General features: G+C 47.2%; 1 protein-coding gene across 1 annotated transcript in view; it reads right to left on the bottom strand.

The window, feature by feature from the left end:
- The window catches only part of ASAP3 (ArfGAP with SH3 domain, ankyrin repeat and PH domain 3), a 79,594-nt gene that overhangs the window by 32,247 nt on the left and 19,814 nt on the right, over positions 1–27,533 (bottom strand). Inside the window, exons 2-6 of the mRNA XM_053268746.1 lie at positions 23,589–23,661; positions 21,501–21,646; positions 12,920–12,994; positions 7,469–7,518; positions 5,762–5,888 (exon numbers count right to left, since the gene is read on the bottom strand). Coding sequence (XP_053124721.1) covers positions 5,762–5,888; positions 7,469–7,518; positions 12,920–12,994; positions 21,501–21,646; positions 23,589–23,661 — 471 coding nt within the window. The remainder of the gene's footprint in view (positions 1–5,761; positions 5,889–7,468; positions 7,519–12,919; positions 12,995–21,500; positions 21,647–23,588; positions 23,662–27,533) is intronic.

Below are 27,533 nucleotides of genomic sequence, written 5' to 3' on the forward strand. Positions count from 1 at the left end.
CTGGCCTCTGTCACCCATGCCACAGTCGCATTGCATTTGGATTAGTGCAATGCACTCTCCATGGAGCTGCCCTTGAAAAGTATTTGGAAACTAGATAGTGCAGATGGCAGTGGCAAGATTTATTTATGAGAGTGTGCACAGTGCACATATTACATGGATCTTGAAGGCACTGCATTGGCTGCCAATCTTTTGGGGTACAATTCAAGGTGCTGGTTATGATCTCTAAAGGCTTGGGTGCCAGGTACCTTAGGGACCATCTGTTCTCAGGTGAATCTACCCACCCGACTAGATCACCTGAGAGGGCTCTGCTCCACATGCTGATGCCTGCTGAGCAGTGTTCTCTCTAATTTTTTCCATTTGTGGATGGAATGAGTTTTATTCTGGGAGGCAGTATCAAGGCAGTGTGTGTGCACACCTGCATTCAAAGTGGGGCCTTCCTGATTCAACCTGAGCAAGCTCTGAAATTAACTGAGCGGACATCAAAAAGCTTGTGAGTGCACACACATGTGCATGCCTTAGAGGGAACACTGAGGGAAATGAGCCCCTGGTGGCGCAGTGGTAAAACTGCCGCCCTGTAACCAGAAGGTTACAAGTTTGATCCTGACCAGGGGCTCAAGGTTGACTCAGCCTTCCATCCTTCCGAGGTCGGTAAAATGAGTACCCAGAATGTTGGGGGCAATATGCTAAATCATTGTAAACCGCTTAGAGAGCTCCGGCTATAGAGCGGTATATAAATGTAAGTGCTATTGCTATTGCTAACACTGCTGCTGAGACTCGTTTATCAGGCACACAGGACAGGGCCTTTTTAGTTATTGCCCCCCAGGTGTGGAACTCACTCTCAGATGAGATCTGCATGGCTCCCTCACTCCTACTTTTGGAGAAGGCTGAAGGCTTTTTATCCAGGTTTTTGCCCAGTGAGTGCCCACAGGAGTTTTTCACAAAGCAGGCTTTTCTGCAAGTTTATTATGAGGCTTTGCTACAAGTTCAAAGTTGCCCCCCAAAACTGACGCAAATAGTGGATTTTTTAAAACCCTCGATACAAATCGGGCTACACTCTAATGTACAATGAAAAACCCGAATTGTGTGTGAAGTGCCTCCCAAAAGCTCCCAGAGAATTTGGGATAAATCTGGCTGAAGGCTCACCCTCCATTCTGGAGAAGATGTGAGTTAAAAGCCCTGTGTGAAAAATGCCTCAGTCTCTCTTTTTTAGGAGACAGTTGTGTTTGTTTAATGTCCAGGTTGGTTTTATTAGAATTTTATGACTGTTTTTATCCTGTTAGCCACCCTGAGATCTTTGGATGACAGTCTGTATAAAAATATTAACAACAACAACAACAACCACCACATTCACTTGAATAGAAGATGACTCTGAATTTAAGACAACCCCCTTAAAAACCCCAGATTATATCTGTATTGACCCAAAAGGAAGAACTCTGAATTTAAGATGACACCCCCCACACCCCAGTTTCTAACACCAAAGAACTTGTGTGGGAAGGGGGGAAACTATTCTTGGATGCAGGTAAATAAGGTAATAAATTAGTATGGGTTCAAAATGGCCAAAATATCTCCAAGTTTTATTTATGTTCCTCGAAGAAGCAATGCAGCAGCGATCAGTGGGCTTGATCTGTGCCAGATATGTAGCAACTGGACGGCTAAAAAATCTGCCATGCAGAATGCTATATTTTAGGGCCAGGAGGGAGGACACAAAGGATCATTCTGCTTCTGTAATGTAGCTTTAATCAGAAGTGGGTATCGGTATTTATGTTTCTTCCATTCTTTGCCAACAGCGCAGCTGGATGAATATGTCAAGAGGCCAGATAATGGAGGATTCAAAGCCTGTGCCAAGGAGAGCTAGAGGGGGCCTTTGTTGGAAAGAAAAGCGCCAAGTGACAGAAGACAAGTTGGGGCAGCGGAATGACTAGAATTAACACCACCAAACAGCCCACACCTGTGCTCTGCAGTAGCCACGCCCTCAGTAAGGGAAGGCAGCATGGCCTAGTAGTGCCAGGACACAGCCATGTAAAGGGCACAAGCGAGATGGAACTGCGGGCTTCTCACCACAAAAGCCGCCCAACTTGCAGCTTCTCACCCGAGGTCTTCCCATATTGCAAAACGACGACAACCAATATTTATAATATACCACTTTTCAACAAAAGTTCCCAAAGTGGTTTACTTACATACAATTGCTCCCTGTCCCCAAAGGGCCCACGATCCAAAAATGTCCGTAGAAACCTTACACAGCACTGCATTTGTCCTACCCTATTGCTGGTTGTGAGAACCAGCCTATTCCAAGTCTAGGCATGTGCCTTCCTCCCACTTCCTTCTCCCCCACTCGTGCACTCCCAACTCCCTCTCTGAGTTCCAATTTTGGTCAAACCTTAGTGTGCAGCCAGCAGGACCCCCTCCCTCAGGGGCCAAGGGACGTCTGTTCCACCTTGTTCAACTACAGCTACGACGCTCTTCATTAGGAAGCACACAGGCCAATTCGTCATGACTAAGCACCATTGGCTGCTGTGAGTTAACAGCTGGACTGTCAAACCCCTGATGGAACAGATCTAGCAAATCTAGAGTTGTGAAGGCCAAGTGGGGGACGACGGGGGGGACGGACGGACTGGAAAACAGGGTTTCCCCACCCCGGGGGAGGTCCCCCCCAGATCTTCACATCTCTAATAAATTCTCCAATATATTCTGAACATCTTAAGTTCATAAGATCCATAAGTTTCCTTGACAATTGGATTAGACTATTAAGTCCTTTATTCACTTTGGTGGTTTACTGTTTTTCTGTCTGTTGCATATTTCTGTTTGTCGCTGGTCACAGACCATAATAAAGAAATGACTGACTAGGCACCATGGATTTCAATGAGACAAGTTAGTCATGACTAACTTCAGTCCCACTAATTTCAATGGGTTAGGGTTAGTCCCATGGTCTTCGTCTGGATACTGCCCTTGACATCTTCAGACACTATTCTGCCATCAGGGAGAAGGGAACTGGTGGTTCTGTGTGGTCCGAAAGCCAACAAGACACATACCCTGGACTTGCTGCCAGTTCCACTGATAAATTTGGGATGGGATGCAGTACGAACTGCAATCTGCTGGAGTTGATTCATTACACCAGCAAATGGATCCAAAACATACAGATCTCAAACACCACTTTGTTACATGTGTGTGTCCCACCCTTTAGGAGAGGGGAGCTAGTCTTGCAGTAGCAATCATGAATCCTGCTAAGCAGGGTACATCCCAGTTTGCATTTGGATGGGTGACTGCTACATGTCAGCACCGTCTTCTGTAAAATACTCCCTTTAGGGGATGGGGCCACAGTTCAGTGGTAGAGCATCTGCTTTGCATGCAGGAGAGGAGAGCTGGTCTTGTGGTAGCAGGCATGACTTGTCCCCATAGCTAAGCAGGGTCTGCCCTGGTTGCATGTGAATGGGAGACTTGATGTGTGAGTACTGCAAGATATTCCCCTCAGGGGATGGAGCCGCTCTGGGAGAGCAGAAGGTTTCAAGTTCCCTCCCTGGCTTCTCCAAGATAGGGCTGAGAGAGATTCCTGCCTGCAACCTTGGAGAAGCCGCTGCCAGTCTGTGAAGATAATACTGAGCTAGATAGACCAATGGTCTGACTCAGTATATGGCAGTTTCCTATGTTCCTAGGAGATCCCAGGTTCTGTCCCTGGCAGCATCTCCAGGTAGGGCTGGGAGAGCCTCCTGCCTGAAACCTTGGACAGACACTGCCAGACAGTGTAGGCAATACTGAACTTGATGGGCCAATGGTCTAGACTCATTCAGTACAAGGCAGCTTCCTATGTTCCTTCCTCGGGACACTGCCTCCATGGCATCATCCACCCTGAACTTCTGGGGAAACCGGGCACGGCATCCAACTCTAAATAAAGAGATGCCTACATCACTACTACACACGCCTCATGTCTTTTCCCACTATTGCTCCTCTGGCGCTGAGCTGGGAGCCCATACTGAGCACTTCCATGTGCAGTTATTTATTTAACAGTGAAGCTATTCAAAGGGATGACTCACCCTCTGGCTGAGCCCCCAATCATTCCACCAAACTGAGAAAAGCCACAACAAGGAGGGGAAGCGGCCACCCGCCTGCCCGGCATTACAGAACTCTTTAACCCTTCTCAGAGACCCAGTCCTTCCCACTTCCCAGGGTCCAGCCACTGGGCCTCTTTCCATTCCTTCCAATCAGGCCTGAGCTGGAGATCATAAAGCACAGGATGGATGAATGCCCCAAGGCAGCCAAAAACATTGTCTTTGCATGTCAATGGAACAATTGCCTTGAGAGCTGGGTGGTTTTTTGGTTTCTCTTTCTCATGCTCTCTCTAGAAAGCTGCAAGATGTGAAGCAGCTACAGGCTGCATATACAGGAATAGACTGTTAGCGTGGGAAGGGACCCTGGAGGTCATCTAGTCCGACCCACTGCTCAGAACAGGGAATCACTGTCCAGCCTCTGCTTCAAAACCTCCAGCAATGGCGAGCCCAGCACTGCACAAGGCAGAACAGTCAAACAACTCTTACAGTTAGAACATTCCTCCTAATGTCGGGTTGAGTCTGACTCTTTCTGCTTTAAATCCACTGGTTCCAGGTCCTGACCTTAGGAGCAACAGAGAACAAGTCTGTTCCTTCTATGCAATAGCCAGTGGTGGTTTAACAGAGGAGGAGGAGGAGGCATTTGCCTACGGCAGCAAAATTTGAAGAGTGGCAAGTCTGCCACTCCTCAAATTTTGCCACCCCTCTCTGGGGGTGGCACCTGCAGTGGGTGGGGGTGGGATGAGAAAGTCCCCCTGTTATCTAAAAGAACCCCCCAAACTGGGAGAGTTCCCCCTTTTACCTTTGAAAAGACTGCTGCACAGAGGGATGGGGTGGTGGTGAGCTCCTTCCAGCTCCCCTCCTCCCAAGTTGACTGCATCGGATCTGGAAGGAGCGCATGCCCCTCCCTTACCTTTTCAAAGGTAAAAGGGGGAACTTTCCCCTCCCCCCACCACTGCCGTGCCCCATCCCACCGCAAAATTTCCACCGCAAAGTTTCTGCAAAATTTGGTATCTGTAGGTAATCGGGAAGTACAAATTTATTGTACATCAACAAATCCACAAACAACCTCTTCAGAATAAATAATAGATATATTATGGAGGGCCATTTCCTCATATGAGCCTTCATCTGCAATCTGAAGGGATGCAGCCCTGAGACAGGTTTAACTCCCGTATGCGAGAACAAGATGCGAGAACAAGATGCACTTCCCACCAAGTTAGGAACATAGGAAGTTGCCTTCTACCTTGGTCCATCTAGCTCAGTTTTGCCTACACAGACTGGCAGCGGCTTCTCCAAGGTTGCAGGCAGGAGTCCCTCTCAGACCTATTTTGGAGATGCTGCCAGGGTGGGAAGTTGGAACCTTCTGCATGCAGATGCTCTTCCCAGAGCGGCCCCATCCCCTAAGGAGAATCTTTTACAGTGCTCACACACGCAGCCTCCCATTCAAATGCAAAACAGGGTGGACCCTGCTTACAAAAGGGGACAATTCATGCTTGCTGCCACAAGACCAGCTCTTGCGGCAGCAAGCTTTTCAGTGAGCATCCTTAAGAGGGTGCAGACACAGCCAAATGGGCACTCAGGGCAGATTGACTCCAAGTGTCCAGACAAGACGTGCCCACACAGAACCCAAAGAAGGGCTTATACTCTGGGTCAAGCAGCATATTATTTTCTTTCCAGTCCCCACAGGAGAAAGAAGCACAATCACGGTCGGGAAGCCCCACCTCACACATCTGAAGCTGGAAAGTGCGACGCTCCTTCTGCAGGTCCTCAGCAATTTCTGCTGCCGACGGCTCTGCCTGAATGACTCCAGCTATCTTGGCTCGCTCCTTCTCCTTTTCCAGCTTTGCTCTGGGGAAAGAAAGGAGGCCAAAGACAACATGAGGCTCTAAAATGTTCAGACGCTGCCTTGAAAGCTCTGCTAATTGCTGTGCAGAGCCAGACTTCCCAGCAGAGGCATCACTGCCCCACTTCACTCTTTTCCTCTTGCCAGGACTAGCCGAAGAATTATGCAAATTGGCCACTACACAGGGAATCGGCATAGGTGCGGAATTTAGCTTTTTTTTTTTTTTTGCAGAGTTTGGATCATTTTCCCCCTGACAGATTATACACAGTCTTGGTCACACCTTCCTATCTCATGTACTATTTGCTGATTTTCTCTGCCCCAAATTTACCTGGGATCAAGGTGTGCAAGGCTGCTTCTGCAAGTAGCAATGGTCTTCACTGTAAGGTTTGGGGGCCCCTAGAGGCCCCCCATCGACCCAACGTGTGGCTCCCTGACTAATTGCTTATTGGACCTAAGCCTGGAGTTGGCCTATAGCCACCAAACTAGTAGCCATTGATAGACCTTTCCCATCCATGAATTTGCCTAAGCTCCTTTTAAAGCTATCCAAACTAGTGGCCATCACCACATCCCATTGCCAAGAATTCTGTAGATTAATTAAGTGCTGTGTGAAAAAGTACTCTCCCATACATGTAATAATCTCCCATACAAATGCAAACTAAGGCAGACCCTGTTTAGCAGAGGAGACAATTCATGCTCACTGCCGCAAGACCAGCTTTCCTCCTCTGGACACATGATGCAACCACTAACTTGGCAAAGCCAAGGAGGTCTGGGTCTGGTCAGTGCTTGGATGGCAGACTACCTGGGAACCACCTTGAGTTTCCCAAAAGGAAGGCAAGATATTCAAGTAATAAACAAACAGATGGGTTGACCATGCCCACTTTAAGAATGCTCAACTGCACCGGCCTTAAGAACATAAGGACAGAAGAACAGCCCTGCTGGATCAGGCCCAAGGCCCATCTAGTCTAGCATCCTGTTTCGCACAGTGGCCCACCAGATGCCGCTGGAAGCCACAGGCAGGAGTTGAGGGCGTGCCCTCTCTCTGCCATTACTCCCCTGCAACTGGTACTCAGAGGCACCCTGCCCTTGAGGCAGGAGGTGGCCTACAGCCCTCCGACTAGTAGCCATTGATAGATCTCTCCTCCATGAAGTCATCCAAACCCCTCTTAAAGCCATCCAGGTTGTTGGCTGTCACCACGTCCTGTGGCAGAGAGTTCCACAAGTGGATCACGCGTTCCATCAATCCTGCATTGTGTTCTGCATAAGTCAAAAGCCTGCATTCTTCCACACCACCCAAAACTGGTCAAATCAGGTCAGCCACTGTCTGGGACTATTTCTTCTGCTCTACGACCAGTGCAGCAACAACGGATCTCTCTCCCGCTGGTTGTTTTGTTTAAACTGCAGCCAATAGATGGAGATTGTGCCATCCAGTGTAGCTCTGACCACAGGGATACATTAGAAAGGGCAGCCTTATTGGCTGGCTGGCTCCGCCACCTCCCATCTTATATGCCCCACAACAAAACACCTTTGTTTGGGGCAGAGGGAAGAATTAGCCTTATCCCTGCCAAAGGCAGCAAGGGTTACTTACACTTTGGTCTCGTAATCCTTCCAGGCCTTTTCAATCTGCTTCTTGGAATCCTGCCAAGCAAAAAGAAAAAGAGAGAGGGAGAGAGAAATGGGGTGGGTTGGGGAGAGATTTAACAGGGGAGTCACTGAAGGCAAAACAAGGGCCCAGTCTTGGTGGGCAGGAGGATGCCACCAGCCCCCCCCCCAAGCCACCAGAACCCTCCCGCCTACCAAGTGCCAAATGCACAGCATGTATCAACTGCAGCAAGGAGAAGCGGTAACTCTTCAAACCGTCTCTATGGGACTAGCGTGCTCTGGGTTGGAATGCCGGAGGTTGGAAATCTAAACCTCGCTTTCTGTGCACCTTAATCGTTTCCGGACCAGAGGGCCATTTGGCCTTGGTCAGGCACGGGCATCTGTTCAGCAGGCCCAGCTCCAGACATTTTGTCATTCAGTGGGGACTGGGGCGGGGGTAGGACAAAAAAGGATCAGAGGAGGACTCCCCTAAAATAAAGTGCCATTTTAATTAAGGAAGAGGGTGCCAGTTGATAAACTTCAGAAAGGGCCACTCTGTGTGGGGCAGAGAAAAAAGGACCCACTTCCGCAGAAATTCACTCAGGTTTCCCCACGTCTTATACCTACTATATTTTCCCCAATTCAAGACTAGGTTTCCCCCACAAGTTCTTTGATATTAGAAATCAGGAGCCTGTCTTTAATTCAGAGTCCTGTTCCTTTTGACTAAATGAAGGTATGACCTGTATTTAACCACTACTTTTTAAAGGAGGTTGTCTTAAATTCAGACGTCTTTGATTCGGGTAAATAGAGGGAATTGCTGAAAGAGTTAGAAATGTTGTGATTTTTATGGACACATAACCAGAGCTCTTGCAGGCAAGAGGGAGGTATTGGCGGACTTAGGATGACCCACAGATACATCAATTTCACAAAAACCTGAAGAAGTTAAAAAATCTAAAAGGGAGTAAGAAACCTAAACTGCTCAAATGTAATTCAGTGGAGCAGAATGTTTTTGGACTCAGAGGGCAGTTAACAGACAATCAGGTGGGCAGAGCTAATGGAACTCAGTGGTAAGAACAAAAGGCCTGGGAAATCTGTCAGCCCGAAGAATACTCCCTCAAGAGTATTCACAACCCCTTCTGCTTGTGAGGGGGAAAGGTACCTAAAACCTGCACCATGCACAGGCACAGGCTACACATGCACACTAGGGATACACCACGACATTCTGTTGGAGGCCCATCCTTGTTGCTCCTACTACTACAAATATTTATAGAAGCAAACCATATTCCACCACTACTACAAATATTTATAGAACGCTTTCCAACAAAGGTTTCCAAAGCAGTTTACGAAGATATAAAGAAAATGGCTCCCTGTCCCCAAAGGGCTCACCATCTAAAAAAGAAACCGTAAGAGAGACACCAGCAACAGCCACGGGAAAGATGCTGTGTGGGAGACGGAGAGGGTCAGTTGCTCTCCCCCTACTCAACAAAGAGAACCACCACTTTTTAAAAGGTGTCTCCTTTTTCCAGTTAGCAGGGAATTGTCTCAGACTGGACAATTCTGTGTCATTCAGGCCATTCTTAATTAGAGGATGCCATACCCAAGTGCAACACCCACAGAAGCATGCTACCACGCCCCATCCACAGCACCAGCATAATCGGCAACTGCCCCACGGATACAGTGTTTATCAGCAAATAAGTTTCCGTGGTCACTTCGTGCCTCCGATGAAGCAGTCTCTAGTCCCAAAAACCCTATGCCACAACACAACAATTAACCTTTAAGGTGTCACAAGACTCTTTATTCTTTTTCATGCATCAGAGTAATACAAATATATGCTTTTCAACAAAAGCCTCCAAAGTAGCTTACATAGATATATTTAAAAAAAACCACGTAAAATATGGCTGCCCCCTGAAATTTGCAGAATCCTGGAAACCCAAATCCTGTGCTTCCTTAAATGGGGAAGGGGTCCTCCCCACTCCCAAAGCAGGCAGGCCCATAGCCAGCCTAAAGGTTTAGAGGGGTACTACCGAAATAAAGTGTGGGGGGCAGCTTAGCTGGCCCTCATCAGTCCTGAGCACAAACAAGACTCAGTTATATACACTTACTATTGCTGGGTGTGGCCGCCTGTTCACAGTATTCAGAATGGTGCCTACACTTTCACTGCACTCTCTGCCTTGGAAAGAAGCCATCACCACCTTAAACCCCTTCTCCCACATTTAAGCAAGAAAAGAATTTCAGCCACCAGGGCGCTTTCCAGACTAGCAGCAAAATGCCTCCATTCGGGCAAGTCACATTTGGAACGTAAACAGCATGGTTGGACTACAACTCCCATAATACCCAGCCATAGTGGCCAACAGCCAGGGATGATGGGAGTTGTAGGCCAACATCTGCAGAAGGGCCACAGTTTGACATCCCTGCTCTAACGGAAGATGTTTAGAAACCATGCCAAATTACAACTCCCATGATTGGGTGGGTGGCGGTGGGGAGTCATAACAGTTCCGTTCATCCAAAGCATACGGAGAAGATTGGAAGCTGCCTTATACTGGATCAGGCCACTGGTCCATCTAGTTCAGTACTGTCCACACTGACTGGCAGCAGCTCTCCAAAGTTTCAGGCAGAGATTTTCCCCAGCCCTACCTGGAGATGCTGCCAGGGATTGAACCTGGGACCTTCTGCATGTAAAGCAGATGGTCTGCCACTGTGTTTTGGCCCCATCACCATGTGCAGCACAGACCAAGGCTGAACAACTTCAACCCTCTAGCTGTTGGACTACAATTCCCCAATGGCCAATAGTCAGGGATGATGAAAATCGTAATCTAACAACGGCTGTAGAGTCAAAGTTGTGCAGCCCCGGCATAGATATACCTCTAACTCTCCTTGCTCATTCCTCTCTCTACCCACTGCATGGGCACACAGGCACACGCACACACAGCAGATGAAATTAAGTTCACTTTCAGTGTTCAACACACAGAGAATATGAGCTGCCATTTTTCAAAAACTGTTGCTGACCCTGCAATAAACCTGACAATTTTACATTCAGATGCATCTGTGCAGGAGCAATACTATTTTCAGGGATGGGGATGGGGAGAAAGTAAAGGTTATGAGATGACAATCTTAATAAGACACACATATTCAGTAGTGAGAAGCTCATATTACTGCCTTTAAAAGTGATATCGCAGAGCCAGGAAAGATGTAGAAAAGGGCAAGCCAAATGATGAGGGGGCTGGAACAACTCCCCTATGAGCAAAGATTTCAGTGTTTGGGTCTTTTCAGTTTAGAAAGAAAGTGGGTAAGGTGGACATATATTATGTATATATTATGCATGGTGTGGATCAAGTGGATAAAAATAACATTTTCTCCCTGTCTCATGGGGACATAGGAAGCTGCTTTATACCGAGTCAGACCCTTGGTACATCTAGCTCAGTATTGTCTTCACAGACTGGCAGCAGCTTCTCCAAAGTTGCAGGCAGGAGTCAGAGATGGAACTGGTGTTCCCTGTAAGAGGGAATCTCAGATGTTGCTGACTACAGCTCCCAGAATCCCTAGCTGCAGTGGGAGTTGTAAACAACATCTGGGAATCCCTGATGCAAACTTCTGACTGCAAGCATGCAGGTGCTCTTCCCAGAGCGGCCCCATCCCCTAATGGGGAAATCTAACAGTGCTCACACATGTAGTCTCTCATTCAAATACAAACCAGAGCAGACCCCGCTTAGCAAAGGGGGTAATTCATGCTTGCTACCAGAAGACCAACTCTCCATAATATTAGAATCTAGGGTCCTCCATTGAAGCTAAAGGCTGGGAGGTTCACAAAACACAAAAGGAAGTATTTCTTTCCGTACCAAGTAGTTAAACTATGGAATTTGCTGCCCCGGGATGTGATGATGGATTTAAAAAGGGATCAGACAAATTCATGGGGAAGAGGGCTATCAATGGCTGCTAGCCTGGAGAGCTGTATATTTCCATCAGGATCAGAGCGGGGCATGCCCCTGAACACTAGTTGCGAGGGAACACCAACTGGAGGGGGTGGTTGCCCTCTTTCCTCCACTTGTGGACTTCCAGATGCACCTGGTTGACCACTGCATGAAGCAGGATGCTGGCCTGGATTGGCCTTTGGCCTGATCCAGCAGGGCTTTGCTTATGTGCTTATGAGGAGGACAAGAAATCTTGCCCAGGGGGTCACATCTCACTTCTGACACACACAGCGTAGCTCCACCTACAACCAACTGGATGCACCGGCTGGCTATGACCCCCTCCTGTCAACGACATACTCTGAGTGGCAAGCGAGCTTCTCGAATGGGGGTGGAAAACTGACACTGTGCAAGTCCCCCAAAGAGAAGGGGGAAAAACTGAGCAAGCTTGTCATACAGCATCAAGCGGACTTTCCAGTTGAGGCAGTTTCCTCTGGGACAGAGCTCGGAGAAGAAAAACACGTGGAAACAGGGCTACAGGGAAGGATGGGGCCATCTTCTATAGTCCGTGTGCATCTACGCACCAAACCATACAGAACTACAGCTCTGCGGATTCAGCAACCAGAGCTGGCATGGTGTAGTGGTTAGAGCGCTGGACCTAGGGCCAGGGAGAGCAGAGTCCATATGTCTGTTCAGCCAACAAACTCACGGAGGCTATTCACATGACTGGAGGCAAGGCGAGGGGAAGGCTCTGCTGAAGTTACCTTCCCCACCCCAGAACGACTGCTGGCATACCGGAGCTGTGCAGCTCAGGCGTTCACACACATGGCTCTCCGGGGAGCTGTGCGGCGTCGGGTATCCTACAATGCACCATGAGATGAGCGCAGTGCATTGATGGACTCCCCCGGGAGTCAGGCACTCTAGGCACACATCTCTGTGGTTGCTTGGGCTACAAGCAGCCCAGGTGGTCACACAAGCAGTTAGCCAGGGTTAAGGGCACACTCATCCCTGGTTAAAACCCTGGTTAAAAAGCTGTGGCAGAAAGCCGGGTTTGGCGGGGCAGTACCACTGGGATTGGGTCCTCACACACACAGCCTAACCCAGGATGGGCTTCCCTAGACTGGCTTAGGCTGTGCATGAGAACAGCCTCACTGAGTGACTCCTGGCCAGTCACTTCTCTCTCAGCCTAACCTATCCTCACCACAAGATTGTGAGAGAAACATAACCATGTGCACCACTCTGGGCTCCTTGGAGGAAGAGCAGGATAGAAATGTAAATTTAATTAATTAATTAATTAATTAAAAATAAAAATAAAAATAAATAAATAAATAAATAAAAATAAAATAAAAATAAAAATAAAAATAAAGCTTTGGAAACAAGGGGGGAAACCTATCTGCTGAAGTGCCCCACTGAAAACTCAGAAATGCATGTTAGTGACAATCCTATGTTGATCCATCTGATTTGGGGCCGTAGGCATGTCTTTTGCAGATTCTTCCTCCACCCCTGCTCCAACCAACTTCATACCATAGCCAGGTTCTTAAGAGGATACTTACCAGCCGCCCATCTTTAAGCTGCCCTTTCAGCAGACTGTCCAGAGGAAATGAGACAATATTGTTCAAGTTTTGCACCTGGAAAAAGCCAGAAAAACAAGTGTGGTTCACAAGAACTTGTGGCATTCCCATCAGTAAGTTTTCTTGCTCACAATTACAATGTTCATTTGCAATGTTCATTTGCAGTATTTTACTGAGATTCTAACACAAACAGGTACTTCATCTCGATCCCAACCTAAGAAGGGAGGCAAAGGAGAAGCAAGAGCTCCACACAGACGCAGTTATCACAAAACAATCCCACCTCCAAAAACACAAAGGACTACCTACAATACCAGCTTATTGGTTTTATAGCAGTATCACGGGCATGGCTTCCCCAAAGGATCGTGGCGATTCTAGTCTGTTGAAAATTCTATGCTGAGAGGATTCTTAGTTCCACTCATGCTACTGAACAGCCCTACTGAGCACACGTAAATGGGTGCTTTAATTAGAGCTCCAATTTTACAACATCATGGTTTTCTGGCTAATAAATGGCTGTGCTTGAATACTACAGTACCATATACATGTCCTGCTCAAACATTAGTAGATTTGTACCAGCATCCCTCTTAGGAGGAGAGCTGGTCTTGTGGTAGCAAGCATGACGTCCCCATAGCTAAGCAGGGTCTGCCCTGGTTGCATATGAATGGGAGACTTGAGTGTGAGCACTGCAAGATATTCCCCCCCTCAGGGGATGAAGAAGGGAAGAGCTCTGGGAAGAGCAGAAGGTTTCAAGTTCCCTCCCTGGCTTCTCCAAGATAGGGCTGAGAGAGACTCCTGCCTGCAACCTTGGAGAAGCCGCGGCCAGTCTGTGAAGACAATACTGAGCTAGATAGACCAATGGTCTGACTCAGTATATGGCAGTTTCTTATGTTCCTATGTCCTAAGTGACACTGGATATTCTGGAAAAGAGCTCAGAATATTACATAGGGAAGCAAGAAGCTGGCCTTATAGAGAGTCAGGTCAGATCAGTCCAATTTCGGTCTCTGACCAGCAATACAAAGTAGACAGATAAAACCTTATTTAAGTTTACAGAATTAAGCATGAATAACCATTCATCCTAAAGTGTAACAATTGGATTAGATATTAGAGTCTGTGATAACATAAAAACAGCCCTGCTGGATCAGGCTGAAGGCGCATCCAATCCAGCATCCTGTTACACACAGTGGCCCACCAGATGTCTCTGGGAAGCCCACAGGCAAGAGCTGAGGGCATGCCCATTCTCCTGCTGTTGCTCCCCTGCAACTGTCCAGCACACAAAGTTTGGCGACATTATATGTAACCTCAGAGTCATGGTCAGCAAGAAGAAAAAAAGCAAACAAACAACTCATCTGAATGGCCTGGAAAATTTCTTAGTAAAGGAGCTATTAGAGAAAGATGAGAATCTTGATAAGAAGTACAGTATAATAAAACATGAGCTATAAACTCAACTGCTCCATCTCCACACAGGCATATTAGTTCCTCACAAGGAATCTGCTTAAACATATGGTCTAGAATTGCTGATGAGAAGAGCATTAAAACATGCCAAGGAGAACATTCTTCTATGCTTGGGCACTGTTAATGTGCTAAGGTATCTAGCTGGTTTGGAGTTCTATATTTGGTTCCCAAGGTAAAACTTATTTGTAACATAACTTAGATTATTTTGGTGTGTGATATCTAGGAGCCTTTGTTTGAGGGCTAATTTAGCACATTCATGGCCCCATGCTAACAGCTCAGGAGATAATCCAAGTAAACAGAGTTTCTTCGCTATTAGTAATTTCTATCGCGGTTGAAAGCCATCCTTCAGTATCAAAGGTGCCACACCCATAGGGAGAAAAATAAGCTTTAACCATAAAAGTTAACCAGACCACTAGCCAGACCCTAGAAAGCTGGACTTTGAAGAAGCAAGATAGAAAATGTATTGACGCTTTTGAACTTTGGTGCTGGAGAAGACTTTTGAGGATACAATGGACAGCCAGGAAAACAAACAAATGGATCATAAAACAAATCGATCCAGAATTTTCACTCGAGGCACAAATGACCAGGCTCAAACTATCATACTTTGGACACATTATGCGAAAACCCAGCTCCCTTGAGAAGTCCATAATGCTGGGAAAAGTTGAAAGAAAGAGAAGAAGAGGACGACCAGCAGCAAGGTGGTTGGTCTCATGACTGAGAGACCTTAAAGGCCAAGTTGAAGACAGATAATCCTGGAGAAAATCTATCTATGTGGTCGCTAAGAGTCAACTTGACGGCACTTAATCAATCAATCAATCTGCCTTTGACCATAACATCACATTTAGGCACAGAGCCAGACACTTGAAATACGCTTCTAAGAAACTTGGTTTAGGTTGTTTCTAAGGCTGCAAAATTGGAATACAGAGTCAGATCATTGGTCCACCTCCTTTAGTATTGTCTACACTGACTTGCAGCAGCTCTCCAAAGCTTCAAGCAACAGTCTCTCCCATCCCTACCTGGCAGCATTTCCAATCTCTGGGAAAAGCTGCCAGGAATTGAATCTGGGACCTTCTATATGCAAAGCAGGTGCTCTACTTCTGAGCTACAGACAGTCCCATCTTCATGGGGAACATTCCTGAGAGATCAAGGCCCCCCTGTCTGTATAATAGAAGCTGCTTCCACTTTTTACATTTAATTATTTACAAGTATATCCTGCACTTCCCCAAGGAGCTCAGAGCAGTGTACATGGTTATGTTTATCCGAACAACAACGCTGTGAATAAGGTATCTCTGCCATTAATGTCTTCAAATATATCATGTTCTGCAGCCATGAACATTGAACAGCTTCTCCCACTCTCAATGACCAATTTTGGAATGGTTCCACAGCAAAATGAAATTGGTGGCAAGAGGCCTGGAGAAAAGCCTTTCCATCCCCCTCATGGTAAGGCAGGCCTTTTCCTGGGAAGGCGTCTTCTAGGCTGCTGAAGATGGTGGCAAGATGCTAAAGATGGGCTTTGCCACAGACCACATCTATGCAACAGCTTCTCCTTCATCACCACAAAACACAAGTTGGCCCTCTCTCCTCACCGCCCAAAGGCCACAACCCAAAGCTTGGCGGGGTGGGCGGGAGATCCTGCAGCCCATAACATAACGTGCTGAGAAGCAAGAAGATATGTTCCTTCAACCAACAACCTGGAAGTCTGCAAAACCACATCCCAGGGTCAGACACACACAGAGAGAGACCTCCGTGGGGAGAGGGGGGGGGGCTATATAAAGAGGAAATTAGGAAACCCACCATTTGAGTTTGAGGCCTCTCCCAAGAACAAAAAATACTGTGTATCTCAGTACCACCCACTGACATGCTGAGTGGAGAAAAAAACCAAACAGAACCACTGCTGAATACCGTGATCAAGCACAGATGTGCTGGAACCACAAGCCGAGGAAACTGAAACAGCGACTGGGCATGGGGCTGGCTGGAATCAGTCACCCAGAACCAGAGGCTGCCTTTGCATGAGGCGAGGCAAGGCAACTGCCCCCAGTGGTGGGTTTTCGGGGTGCCAGTGGGGCACCAACTGTGTGCAGGGAGGCAGTAGCGACCCGTATGGGTGAAGTTGGAGGAGTGGTCAATGAACCACAGATGTGGCTCATTCCCGCTCACCTTTCCCCACCCCAGTTGCCTCGTTCTGCCTCGCCTCCCTCACCACTGTGTTAACCCCAGGCATGTTGTGGGCTGCTCATTTGCCCAGCTGCTCGCTTGCCTGGATTGGGAAACTGGGCAAATGCAGCCCGTACACCTGGAGTTAAAATGGCAGCAGGGGAGGTAACCGAACGAGGCAACCGGGGCAGGGAGAGGTGAGTGGGCTCATGGGCCCACTGCACCCATACGAGCTGCTGCCGCTGAGAGGCATGAGGGTGTGTGGGGGCGGGGGGGGGGAGGGAAGAAGCATTTGGCTTCCTGCTTCAGGATCATCAAAGTCTTTGGTTACTCCTGCCCAGAACTATCCTTTTCCATTAGGCAGGCAGAACCTCCAAGTCACCCCAACCCACCGGAGATTTGTAGGGCTTAAGCAGTCCCATCTAATAGACTGAGTAGGGCAGAAGCAGTCAGACTGAGATCTACTGGTGCATCTCTGGGTGACTTGCAGCAATCAGCAAGGGCTTCCGACTTTTCATGATCTGCCCCTTGACCAGGGCTGCACAACCTCGGCCCTCCGGCAGATTTTGGATTAGAACTCCCATTATTCCCAGCTGCAGTGGCCAAGAGTCGGGGGTTAAGGTAGTTGTGGTCCAACATCTTCAGGAGGGTCGCAATGGTGCAGCCCTGCCCTTGACCATGACCTTCACCCAGGGGTTCTCAAACTTGAGTCCCCAGATGTGGTTGGACTGCATCTCTCATAACCCCCAACGGAAGACTGGAGGCTGCTGTCACCGGGGATGATGGGAGTTGCAGTCTAAAGACCTATGCATTCAGGTATTGCTAAATACCTAAATGCCAGTGGGCTCCAAATACGAAGACGACGAATATTTATATACTGCTTTCCAACAAAAGTTCCCAAGATATTAAAAAATAAAGTATTTTTAAATGAGAAATTATATTTTTATAAAGAAACAACAATTAAAATAAAATAAATACCAGCTGCAGGGGAACAACAGCAGGAGAGAGGGCATGCCCTCAGTTCTTCCCTGTGGGCTTCCCACAGGCATTTGATGTGCCACTGTGGGAAACAGGGTGCTGGACTAGATAGGCCTTGGGCTTGATCCAGCAAGGCTGTGCACAGCATCCAGGAACACAACTTTCAGAACCCCTGGGTTGATGCAACAGACGAGGGGCAGGTAATGACAAGTTGCAAACCCTTGCCAATTACTGCAGATCACCCAGAGATCCACCAGTAGATCCCGATCTGCCTGCCTCTGTCCTACAGCAGCTAATGGACCTACACCTACCTGCTAAGGTCCTGGGTTAACAAACTCCTCTTACTGGCTATGGAGTGCTTGGAGGAATCCTGGTCAGTTTCACCTCAACCCATTTGAAAGCCTGGTAAGCCACTGCCCAGTCAGTGCAGACAATACTGAACTAGATGGACAACCGCATGGCTGCTTCACACGTTCATGTCTGCGTACACAGAACTAGCTGTAGGGTTCCCTGGATTCCAGCTATAAGCCACAATGGCCTTCCAGGAGGCTTCTAATTTACACTGGATGTTCAAGGTGCGAGTGAAGCAAAGGGCAGCATTCCCATCCAAATGCAAACCAAGAAGGACCTTACTTAGCAAAAAGGACAATTCACGCTCGCTACCATAAGACCAGCTCTCCTCCCAAAACGTTCAGATTTTAAGAAGCATCTGAAAATCCATATTTTTGGAGAGCCTTCTTAGAGTGTTATCTGCAGCTATATCTGGTGGATTTTTTGAATCTGCAGCTATATCTAGTGGGCCCTAGCTCTTCTTGCATGCAGAAGGTCCCAGGTTCACTCCCTGGTGTCTCCAGGTAGGGCTTGGGAAAACTCCTGCCGGGAGCCCTGAAGAGTCGGTCAAGACTTGAGCTAGACAAACCAGCAGCTCAGTATAAGGCAGCTCCCTATGTTCCTATTTAATTCTAATAAGCAGAACTGAAGGGCTCCCGTTACCTTACCCAGCATCCTTCCCCTCCAGCAAGCAGACCGCCTCAAAGCTGCCTACTTTGCCATTGGGCCCTGGCACGAACTCAGAGAGTTGGACTGGCCCACACAAGAGGAAGGAAACATGCCTTCCAGAGTAGCAGTGGGTGAAATAGGAAACTGTTGCCCCAAAGGAAATTAGCATGTTCTCAGTCACTTAGACATTCTTAACCACACATCACAGGGCATCACCTCAGAAAGACAGTCTTCCTCAGACAGGGGGGATGCTTTGCCCAGTGATAAGAACATAGCTTATGAGTTGCCTTATACCAAATCAAACCATTGGTCCATCTAGTTCAGTACTGTCTACTACACTGACTGGGAAAAGCGCTAAGGTTTCAGGCAGGAGCTGGTCTTATGGTGGCAAGCATGACTTGTCCCCTTAGCTAAGCAGGGTCTGCCCTGGTTGCATATGAATGGGAGACTAGAAGTGTGAGCCCTGTAAGATATTCCCCTCAGCGGATGAAGCCGCTCTGGGAAGAGCAGAAGGTTCCAAGTTCCCTCCCTGGCAGCATCTCCAAGATAGGGCTGAGAGAGATTCCTGCCTGCAACCTTGGAGAAGCTGCTGCCAGTCTGTGAAGACAACACTGAGCTAGATAGACCAATGGTCTGACTCAGTATATAGCAGCTTCCTATGTTCCTATGAGTCTCTCCCAGCTCTACTTGGAAATGTCAAGGACTGAACCTGGGACCTTCTGCATGCAAGCAGATGCTCTACCACTGAGCTACGGCTCCATCTCCTAAAGGGAATATCTTACAACGGACAGTGCTCGTATGTAGTCACCCATCCAAATGCAAACCAAGGTGAACTTTGCTTAGCAAAGGGGACAATTCATGCCCACTACTGCAGTTCTGTCTCCACCCTCAATTAATGCAAAACTGGTGAGCATTGCGCCTTCTCACCTTTGCTTTGTGGCAGGGACATCGCGTTTCCAAAGCACAATACTTGGTGCCTGGGAAAGAGAAGATACTTCCCAGAAATGAGGCATTCCTGTCTGAGCTGTGGGGCTGCTAACGCAGGTTGCAGACAGAGAGGAAGCTTGAGGACAACAATGAGGAATATTTATATACCAATTTAAACTAAGATAGACACCAGCAACAGCCACTGGAGGGATGTTGTGCTGGAGTTGGATAGGGCCAGTTGCTCTCCCTCTGCTAAATAAAGAGAATTACCACTTTTAAAAGGTGCCTCTTTTGTTCAGCTAGCAAGGGATCAACTCCTCACTTCAAATCCAATCCTCCAATTTATTTTTTATTTTTTATTTTTTGGAGGGGGAAACAAAGGAAAGACACTTGGGGGGGGGAGATGCAAGTTATTAGGTTTGGTAGGTGGGAGTTCAGTAAAATGAGGGGGGAACGCCTCAAATGCTTATGGGGGGGTGGATCTGCATCCCTGTATTAACATGGAATGAAGTCACGCAAGTTATCTGAGGCAGGCCCCTCTTGGCAATTTTTGTCAAACACAAATAGAGGACTGCAACATCACCATGTGCAAAAGCTATCAAGGATCAACCATCACAGACAAGGCTTTTATGCCACCCCAGACATAATACTATTAAAGTGGTGGAAACCGACACATTCTACTGCACTTCCAGTGTCCATGAACTGAACTTCTGTCTCCCTGAAAGGTACTTCCTGAGGCTCGGTGGTTAAGTAAAATTCGGGATTTATTAAAAAAAAAAAATATATATATATATATATAGATAAAAAGGTAAGCAAGTTTAAGCAAGCACACGTCAGAGGCATTTGTGGGATTCAGTTTGTTTGGTTCCAGTTTGTTACTTATGTAGACAAGTCAGACTTTGTGAATTGTGAAGCTGTCTAAACACGGTTTGTTTTGTGGATGGTTTGTTTTGTGTTTGACCATTTTGTAATGATGTTTGTTATTCGGCTGATCACATCCTCTCTAAAGTTTCCCTCCACACTAAAACCTCTTAAGATGGCTTGGATCCAAAAGGAACCTTGCACAAGAGGAAAGGCATTTCTTCTTGTGCAAGGTGGCCTTCCCCAGTCCCTGCTTTGTCTCCCCACTCAGCCTCATTCTGGATTCATCTGCAGGACTTCCTACAATAGGAACATAGGAAGCTGCCTTCTACAGAGTCAGACCATTGGTCCATCTAGCCCAGTATTGTCCACACTGACTGGCAGCAGCTTCTCCAAGGCTACAGGCAGGAGTTCTTCCCAGCCCTACTTGGAGATGCTGCCAGAGAGGGAACTTGGAACCTTCTGCATGCAAACATCCAGATGCTTTTCCACTGAGTTATGGCCCCATCCTCTAAGGCAGGGCTGCACAACTTTGGCCCCCCCATCTGTTTTTGGACAACTCTCATCATTCCCAGCCATGGTGGCCAATAGTCAGGGATGATGGGAGTTATAGACCAACATCTGTAGCAGGGCCAGAGTTGTGCAGCTGCACCCCAAGGTGAATATCTTACAGCACTCACATGCCATCTCCCATCCAAAAGCAAACCAAGGTGAGCTCTGCTTAGCAAATGGGACAAGCCATGCTTGCTACCACAAGACCAACACTCCTCCCCAGTATTCCTGCAACACAGATATGTCCTCCTGTTCCCGTCTTGCACAGGGCATACTGAGGCTGCATTCACACAATCAGAGAGAGATAGTGGTTAAAGAGTTAAGAGAACCCAGGATCAGATCCTGGCTAAATGTGGGTTAACCACAGAGACCTGACCAGTATTGCCTGGAAATTCTGGATTCCCACAGTCAGTTCTGCAGAGCTCAGCTTGCCTGGTTAACTCTTTAACCAGGATCACTGTAATTGTGTGAATGCAGCCACATCAAAATACTAAAACAGGGTCCCACACTGCAGGTTAAGATTAAAGTTAGATCTTGGGCTGAGAGGATTGAACAATACTGCAAAACCTCCTGATGGCAGCTGAAGGATGCAGTTGAGGCCCACGAAAACCCACTGCCAATTCAATGCCAGTGCCCCTCTTACCAAGTTCTTGAAGAGCGCCGTCACTTCCCTGGTGAAGACAGCAAGGTTCAGGAAGCCAGTGGACAGCTCATGATTGTTCTGAGACAAGTGATTGTTGCCAAAGTTCTCAAGAGTTTCACTGTATTGTTCTTCATTCTCCACATGTGCTTTAAAAAAAAAAAAAGAGGAGTGTGAGGTCACCAGGAGGTTTTTCACACCCACTTTTTAGTTTGCACCTATTCCAGAATGGAGGGGATGCATTCACATATCGGCCAGATTTACCCTGAAGCCCCTGTGAGCTTTCGGGGAGCACTTCACATACAATTTGGGTTTTTCAGAGTGTGTCTTAGAGTGTAGCCCAATTTATATCCAGGGTAAAAAAAATCCACTTTTTGCATTTGTTTTTTTGTGCAACTTTGAACTCACAGTAAACTACCTGCTGTGTGAAACTGCCCCAAGAGAAAACCCACAGAGGCAGGGCCTCCTTTAGCTCTAGATTCCTGCAGAAGACACGGTGGGAATGAGCCAACTCTGTTCTATGGGACAACATGCTGGACTTGGACTCAAGTTCAAATCCCATCTTCATCACGGGCTCACTTGGTGGGTTTGAGTTATATACTTGGGGTGTCTTCAGTGAGACAGCCTTGGTTTAACCTTATCCCACAAAAGGAATGACCTCCTTAAAAAAATGTAAAGGAATTAACCACCCAGAGATTTACATATGGGGCAGTATAGAAGTGTGCTAAATAAAAATAATAATAATAATTTAAGGGACTATAACTAGATCTAGTTACATAGGAAGCTGCCTTATACTGAGTCACAGGCTTGGTCTATTGAGCTCAGTATTGTCTTCACAGACTGGCAGAGGCTTCTCCAAGATTGCAAGCAGGAATCTCTCTCAGCCCTATCTTGGAGATGATGCCAGGGAGGGAACTTGGAACCTTCTGCATGCAAGCAGACAGGTGCTCTTCCCAGAGTGGCTTCATCAGATCTTACACAGTGCTCATACGTGTAGTCTCACATTCATAAGCAACCAGGGCAGACCCTGCTTAGCAAAGGGACAATTCATGCTTGCTACCACAAGACCAGTCACTGTGAAGAAAGCAAAAGGTCAATCTGATGATGGGAGAAGATCGTACACAGAGACCAAGGACAAAATGGACCGGTGTGATACAGCCAGCTAGGGTGGTCAGTAGCACCTTGTGGGAATGAATGCTCATTGTGATTTCTGACATGGTCTACATGCCTAGATATGGAAAATAAGTGATAGCATGTCAAGGCTTTCAAGCTTTCAGTTTGTTCTCATGCTTTTGTTGTCCTGATCATCAGGCCTGCAGTGGTCTAATTTGCAATGGTGTTTTCAAAGTTTTAAATACACAGAAACTACTATGACACTTTATCAATGTTTTCAGAAGAATGGAAATTAAAGTGGGCATGGATATCCCCCAAAGATTACTCCATGGAGCTGGGGGGGGGGATATGACAGTTTGTTCATTCTTACCCTAACCCTTTCCCGATTGCAAAAATGACTGCAATTTTACCCCAATCATTTGGGGGATAGGATAAAAAGAGGTGACACCACAGAGAAGGCTGCAAGCGCCTCTTTTCCCTTTGCTGGTGGGGGTGGGGTGGGTAGATGTTGCCAAAAGTCACGATGAGCATTTGTCTCCTGAAAGAATACTAATGGCCAAAATTGGTGGACCTGGCTCATGGCCGAGTAGCAATGGGGGCAGGAAGTCAAGAGGGCAGGGAGGCTCAGGGGCAGGGTTGGGTGGACTCTCCTTTTGCTGCCGATTCCAAGCAATACGTATTTCACGGAAGCATCAGGAAGCAAACCTGTGCTCACATCTCTGCCAGTCTCGTCTTGCAAGTCATTGCACTTTGCAGGCAACCAGCTGAGAAGAGGATGAACTGGGACAGATCTACCAGGGGGTTCATGCCAAGCAAAAGGGGGTTTCTCTACAGCCTTGCATAGAGGGTCAAATAGCACTTTGCATACATGGCCCGCCGCCAGCCTGCACTCGCCCATTCCCCCCCAGGTCTCGCTGCACTCCCCTGTTCCCTCCCTCCCTCCCTCCCGTGCCAGCATGCACAGAGCATTTAACTTACTGAGCCCAGAGACATGAATGGCTTTCACATATTTCCTGATCCTCTGGAGAATGGCTTGGTCTCCATCCAGGCTCTGCAAGGCAGAAAACACAAAGGTTCGTCAGAGCTGCTGAATTGTGCCAAGGCGGTGGGGGCAGGGGGAGGAGGGAAGGGAAAAGTGGGGGGGGGGAGATTGCCAGGCCACACAAAGTCCCTTTGAAGCTCCCCGCCCTTGGCAGATGTGCAAGGCAGCTGCCAGGGTACCCAGGGCTGGAGAGATCCCAGCGTTGGGAGAGAAAGCGTTTGGACTGCAAAGGGCAGAAAATGAGGTGTGGCCCCTGGCCAGCTCCTAGCAAGGCTGCAGCTCAGAGGCAGGGCACATGCTTTAGGAACACCGGAAGCTGCCTTCTACAGTGTCAGGCCATTGGTCCATCTAGCTCAGTTTTGTCTACACTGACTGGCAGTGGCTTCTTCAAGGTTGCAGGCAGGAGTCTCTCTCTGCCTGCTCTGGAGATGCCAGGGTCTGCATGCAAGCATGCAGGTGTTCCTCCCAGAGCAGCCCCATCCCCTAAGGGGAGTATCTCACAGTGCTCACACATGTCATCTCCCATTCAAATACAAACCAGGGTAGGCCCTGCTTAGCTAAGGGGACAAGTCATGCTTGCCACCATGAGATCAGCTCTCCTCCTCTTCCCTGAATGCAGAAGATCCCAAGTTCATTCCCTGGCATCCCATTAAAAAGAATGTCAGGAACCAGGGTTGGTTGGGGAAGACCCCTGACTGGAATTTTCTAGAATCTCTGCCCAAGACTAGAGGCTATAGGCTAGATGGGCCAAGCACGCAGGGGAAGGTGGTGGTGGGGCACTCTACCCAGGCCAAAGGGGGCCAGGCCTGCAAGCATGGGAGGGGGAAAACCCCCAACTCGATTATGTTTGAGGATGCTGCTGCAATCTTCTTCCCTTGGCAACATCCAGACTGCATTATTAGTCACTCCTGGCGACCCCAGAGCCCTGTGGTTTTCTTTGGTAGAATACAGGAGGGGTTTACCATTGCCATCTCCTGGGAAACATACCAGCAGGGATTCAAACCAGCAACCCTAGGCAAGTTACTTCCCCGCTGTGCCATTAGTAAGACCCACTGAAATAAATGAGAGTTAAATAAGCCATGATAAACTTGCCTCATTGCTTTCTATGGTGCTTAGCCAGGACTAACCACTTATTGTGCAGGGTCAGAACTTCAGAGACTATTTTGACCTACCTGTTCTATATGGGATCACATTTCCCCCAAAGGAACAGGTACACAGTCTGGGAGGACTTCTGGATCTACACCTCTCCTTGGCTTCTCAGGTGGAGGCGGTGGCCAGTGTGCTTTCTCTCAGCTTTGGCTGATATGCCAGCTGCCCCCATTTTGCAAGATCAATGACCTCAAAACAGTGGTACATTTGTTGGTAACCTCCAGACTTGACTTCTGTAATGCACTCTACATGGGACTGCCTTTGTAAGTAGTCCGGAAATTTCGGTTGGTTCAGAATGCGGCAGCCAGGTTGGTCATCACATTACTCCCTTGCTGATGGAGCTATACCGGCTGCCAATAGATTTCCAGGCAAAATACAAGGTGCTAGTTATAACTCATAAAGCCCTAAACTGCTTAGGCCCTGGGTATTTAAGAGAGCGTCTTCTTCACTATGAGCCCCACCACTCATTGAGGTAACTTGAGGAGGTCCGTCTCTAGTTACAGCCAGTTCGTCTGGTGGCTACACAGAGACAGGCCTTCTTGGTTGCTGCCCCGAGATTGTGGAATGCGCTCCCTATTAAGATACAATCCTCCCCATCTCTGGCAATTTTTAAAAAAACATCTGAAAACCCATCTCTTCACCCAAGCTTTTTCAGCTTTTTAAAATTTGTAGGTTTTAATTTTCTGGCTGATTTTAAATTGTTGAATTGTTTTAAATTTTAAGTGTGTTTTAATTGTTTTATCTAACTGTTAACCACCCAGAGACAAAAGTTTGGGTGGTATATAAATTTGATAGATAGATAGATAACCAGTCTGCATGTTACCCCTTGTATTTTTTATCTAACTGTTAACTTTTTATCAAACTGTTAATTTTTATCTAACTGTTAACCACCCAGAGACAAAAGTGTGGGTGGTATATAAATTTGATAGATAGATAGGTAGGTAGATAGATAGATAGATAACCAGTCTGCATGTTACCCCTTGTATTTTTTATCTAACTGTTAACTTTTTATCAAACTGTTAATTTTTATCTAACTGTTAACCACCCAGAGACAAAAGTGTGGGTGGTATATAAATTTGATAGATAGATAGGTAGGTAGATAGATAGATAGATAACCAGTCTGCATGTTACCCCTTGTATTTTTTATCTAACTGTTAACTTTTTATCAAACTGTTAATTTTTATCTAACTGTTAACCACCCAGAGACAAAAGTGTGGGTGGTATATAAATTTGATAGATAGATAGGTAGGTAGATAGATAGATAGATAACCAGTCTGCATGTTACCCCTTGTATTTATTTTTATTCATTTAGATTTTTGTCCTGCTTTTCAACTGGCATTCTCAAAGCAGGCTGCAATATCAATTAAAACACATCTATTAAGATGCATCTACTTTGCATACAGAAGGTTCCAGGTTCAATCCCTGGCAGCATCTCCAGGTAGGGCTGGGAAAGACTCCTGCCCGAACCCATGGAGAAGCCACTGCCAGTCAGTGTAGTAGACAATACTGAGCTAGATGGACCAAGGGTCTGACTTGGTATTAGGAATCCAGCCCAAACTGGAAATGCCAGGGATTTGACTTTCTGCATGCAAGCAGAGGCCTCATCCCCCAAGGGGAATATCTTACAGCAAACAGCACTCCCATGTAGTCACCCATTCAAATGCAAACCAAGGCAGTCGCTAGAGCCAGTGTGGCGTAGTGGTTAGAGTGCTGGACTAGGACCGGGGAGACCCGAGTTCAAATCCCCATTCAGCCATGAAACCAGCTGGGTGACTCTGGGCCAGTCACTTCTCTCTCAGCCTAACCTACTTCACAGGGTGGTTGTGAAAGAGAAACTCAAGTATGTAGTGCACCGCTCTGGGCTCCTTGGAGGAAGAGTGGGAAATACATGTAATAATAATAATAATAATAATAATAATGCAGTCCCTACTTAGCAAAGTGGACAATTCATGCAGGCTTGTGGCTGCAAGAACAGCTCTCCTCCCCAAGGGCCCGTCCAGCACCCAAGGGAGGCAAGAGAAAAGCAGAATAATCTTTGCAAACATGGTGCTATTTACTAGAAAAGCACAAAACCTCTCAATTGGCTCTTGACCCAAATATCAACAGCTTAACATTTTTGCTTTTTAATACAGCTGCAGGAATGGAGGGTTGGCAGCCTGTTTGGATTATAGCATTCATCATGCTTTTGCTGTTACTCACCCCAAGCCTTTGGCATGGGATGGGCTATTACCAATTTATCCATTTAAAAAAAAAAAAAAGATGACTCTGAATTTAGGAGGACCCCCTTAACAAATACTGATTAAATCCAGGTTTTACCTGTATTTACCCAAGAGAAAGAGGAAAGCAAGACCCCACTCCCTGCCAATTTATACAATCAAACAACTTAGAAAAAACCTAGTCTTGGGTATTGTTAACAGCCCAGAGACGGAAGTTTGGGGCGGTGTACAAATTTGACAAAAACAAACAAGCAAGCAAGCAAACAAACATACATTAGATCACATGGCCTAGCTTGACTGGCTTCCACTTGCATTGTGAGTCAGTCAAGAGGGGCCCTGAGATCAGGATCCTAGTTTATGTCTTACTCTGGGCCTTGGGGATTGAGTGGTCCAGAAAATGAACATCCAAATTTATTTCAAATGCTGGAGAGGCTCTGCTCCAACCTGGGGCTCAAGACTTCAACTGATAAGCCAATTTTTCCCCAGTGACAACAGAGTGCTGGACTAGGACCAGGG

This window comes from Hemicordylus capensis, chromosome 7 (assembly GCF_027244095.1).
Source record: "Hemicordylus capensis ecotype Gifberg chromosome 7, rHemCap1.1.pri, whole genome shotgun sequence".
Lineage (NCBI taxonomy): Eukaryota > Metazoa > Chordata > Lepidosauria > Squamata > Cordylidae > Hemicordylus > Hemicordylus capensis.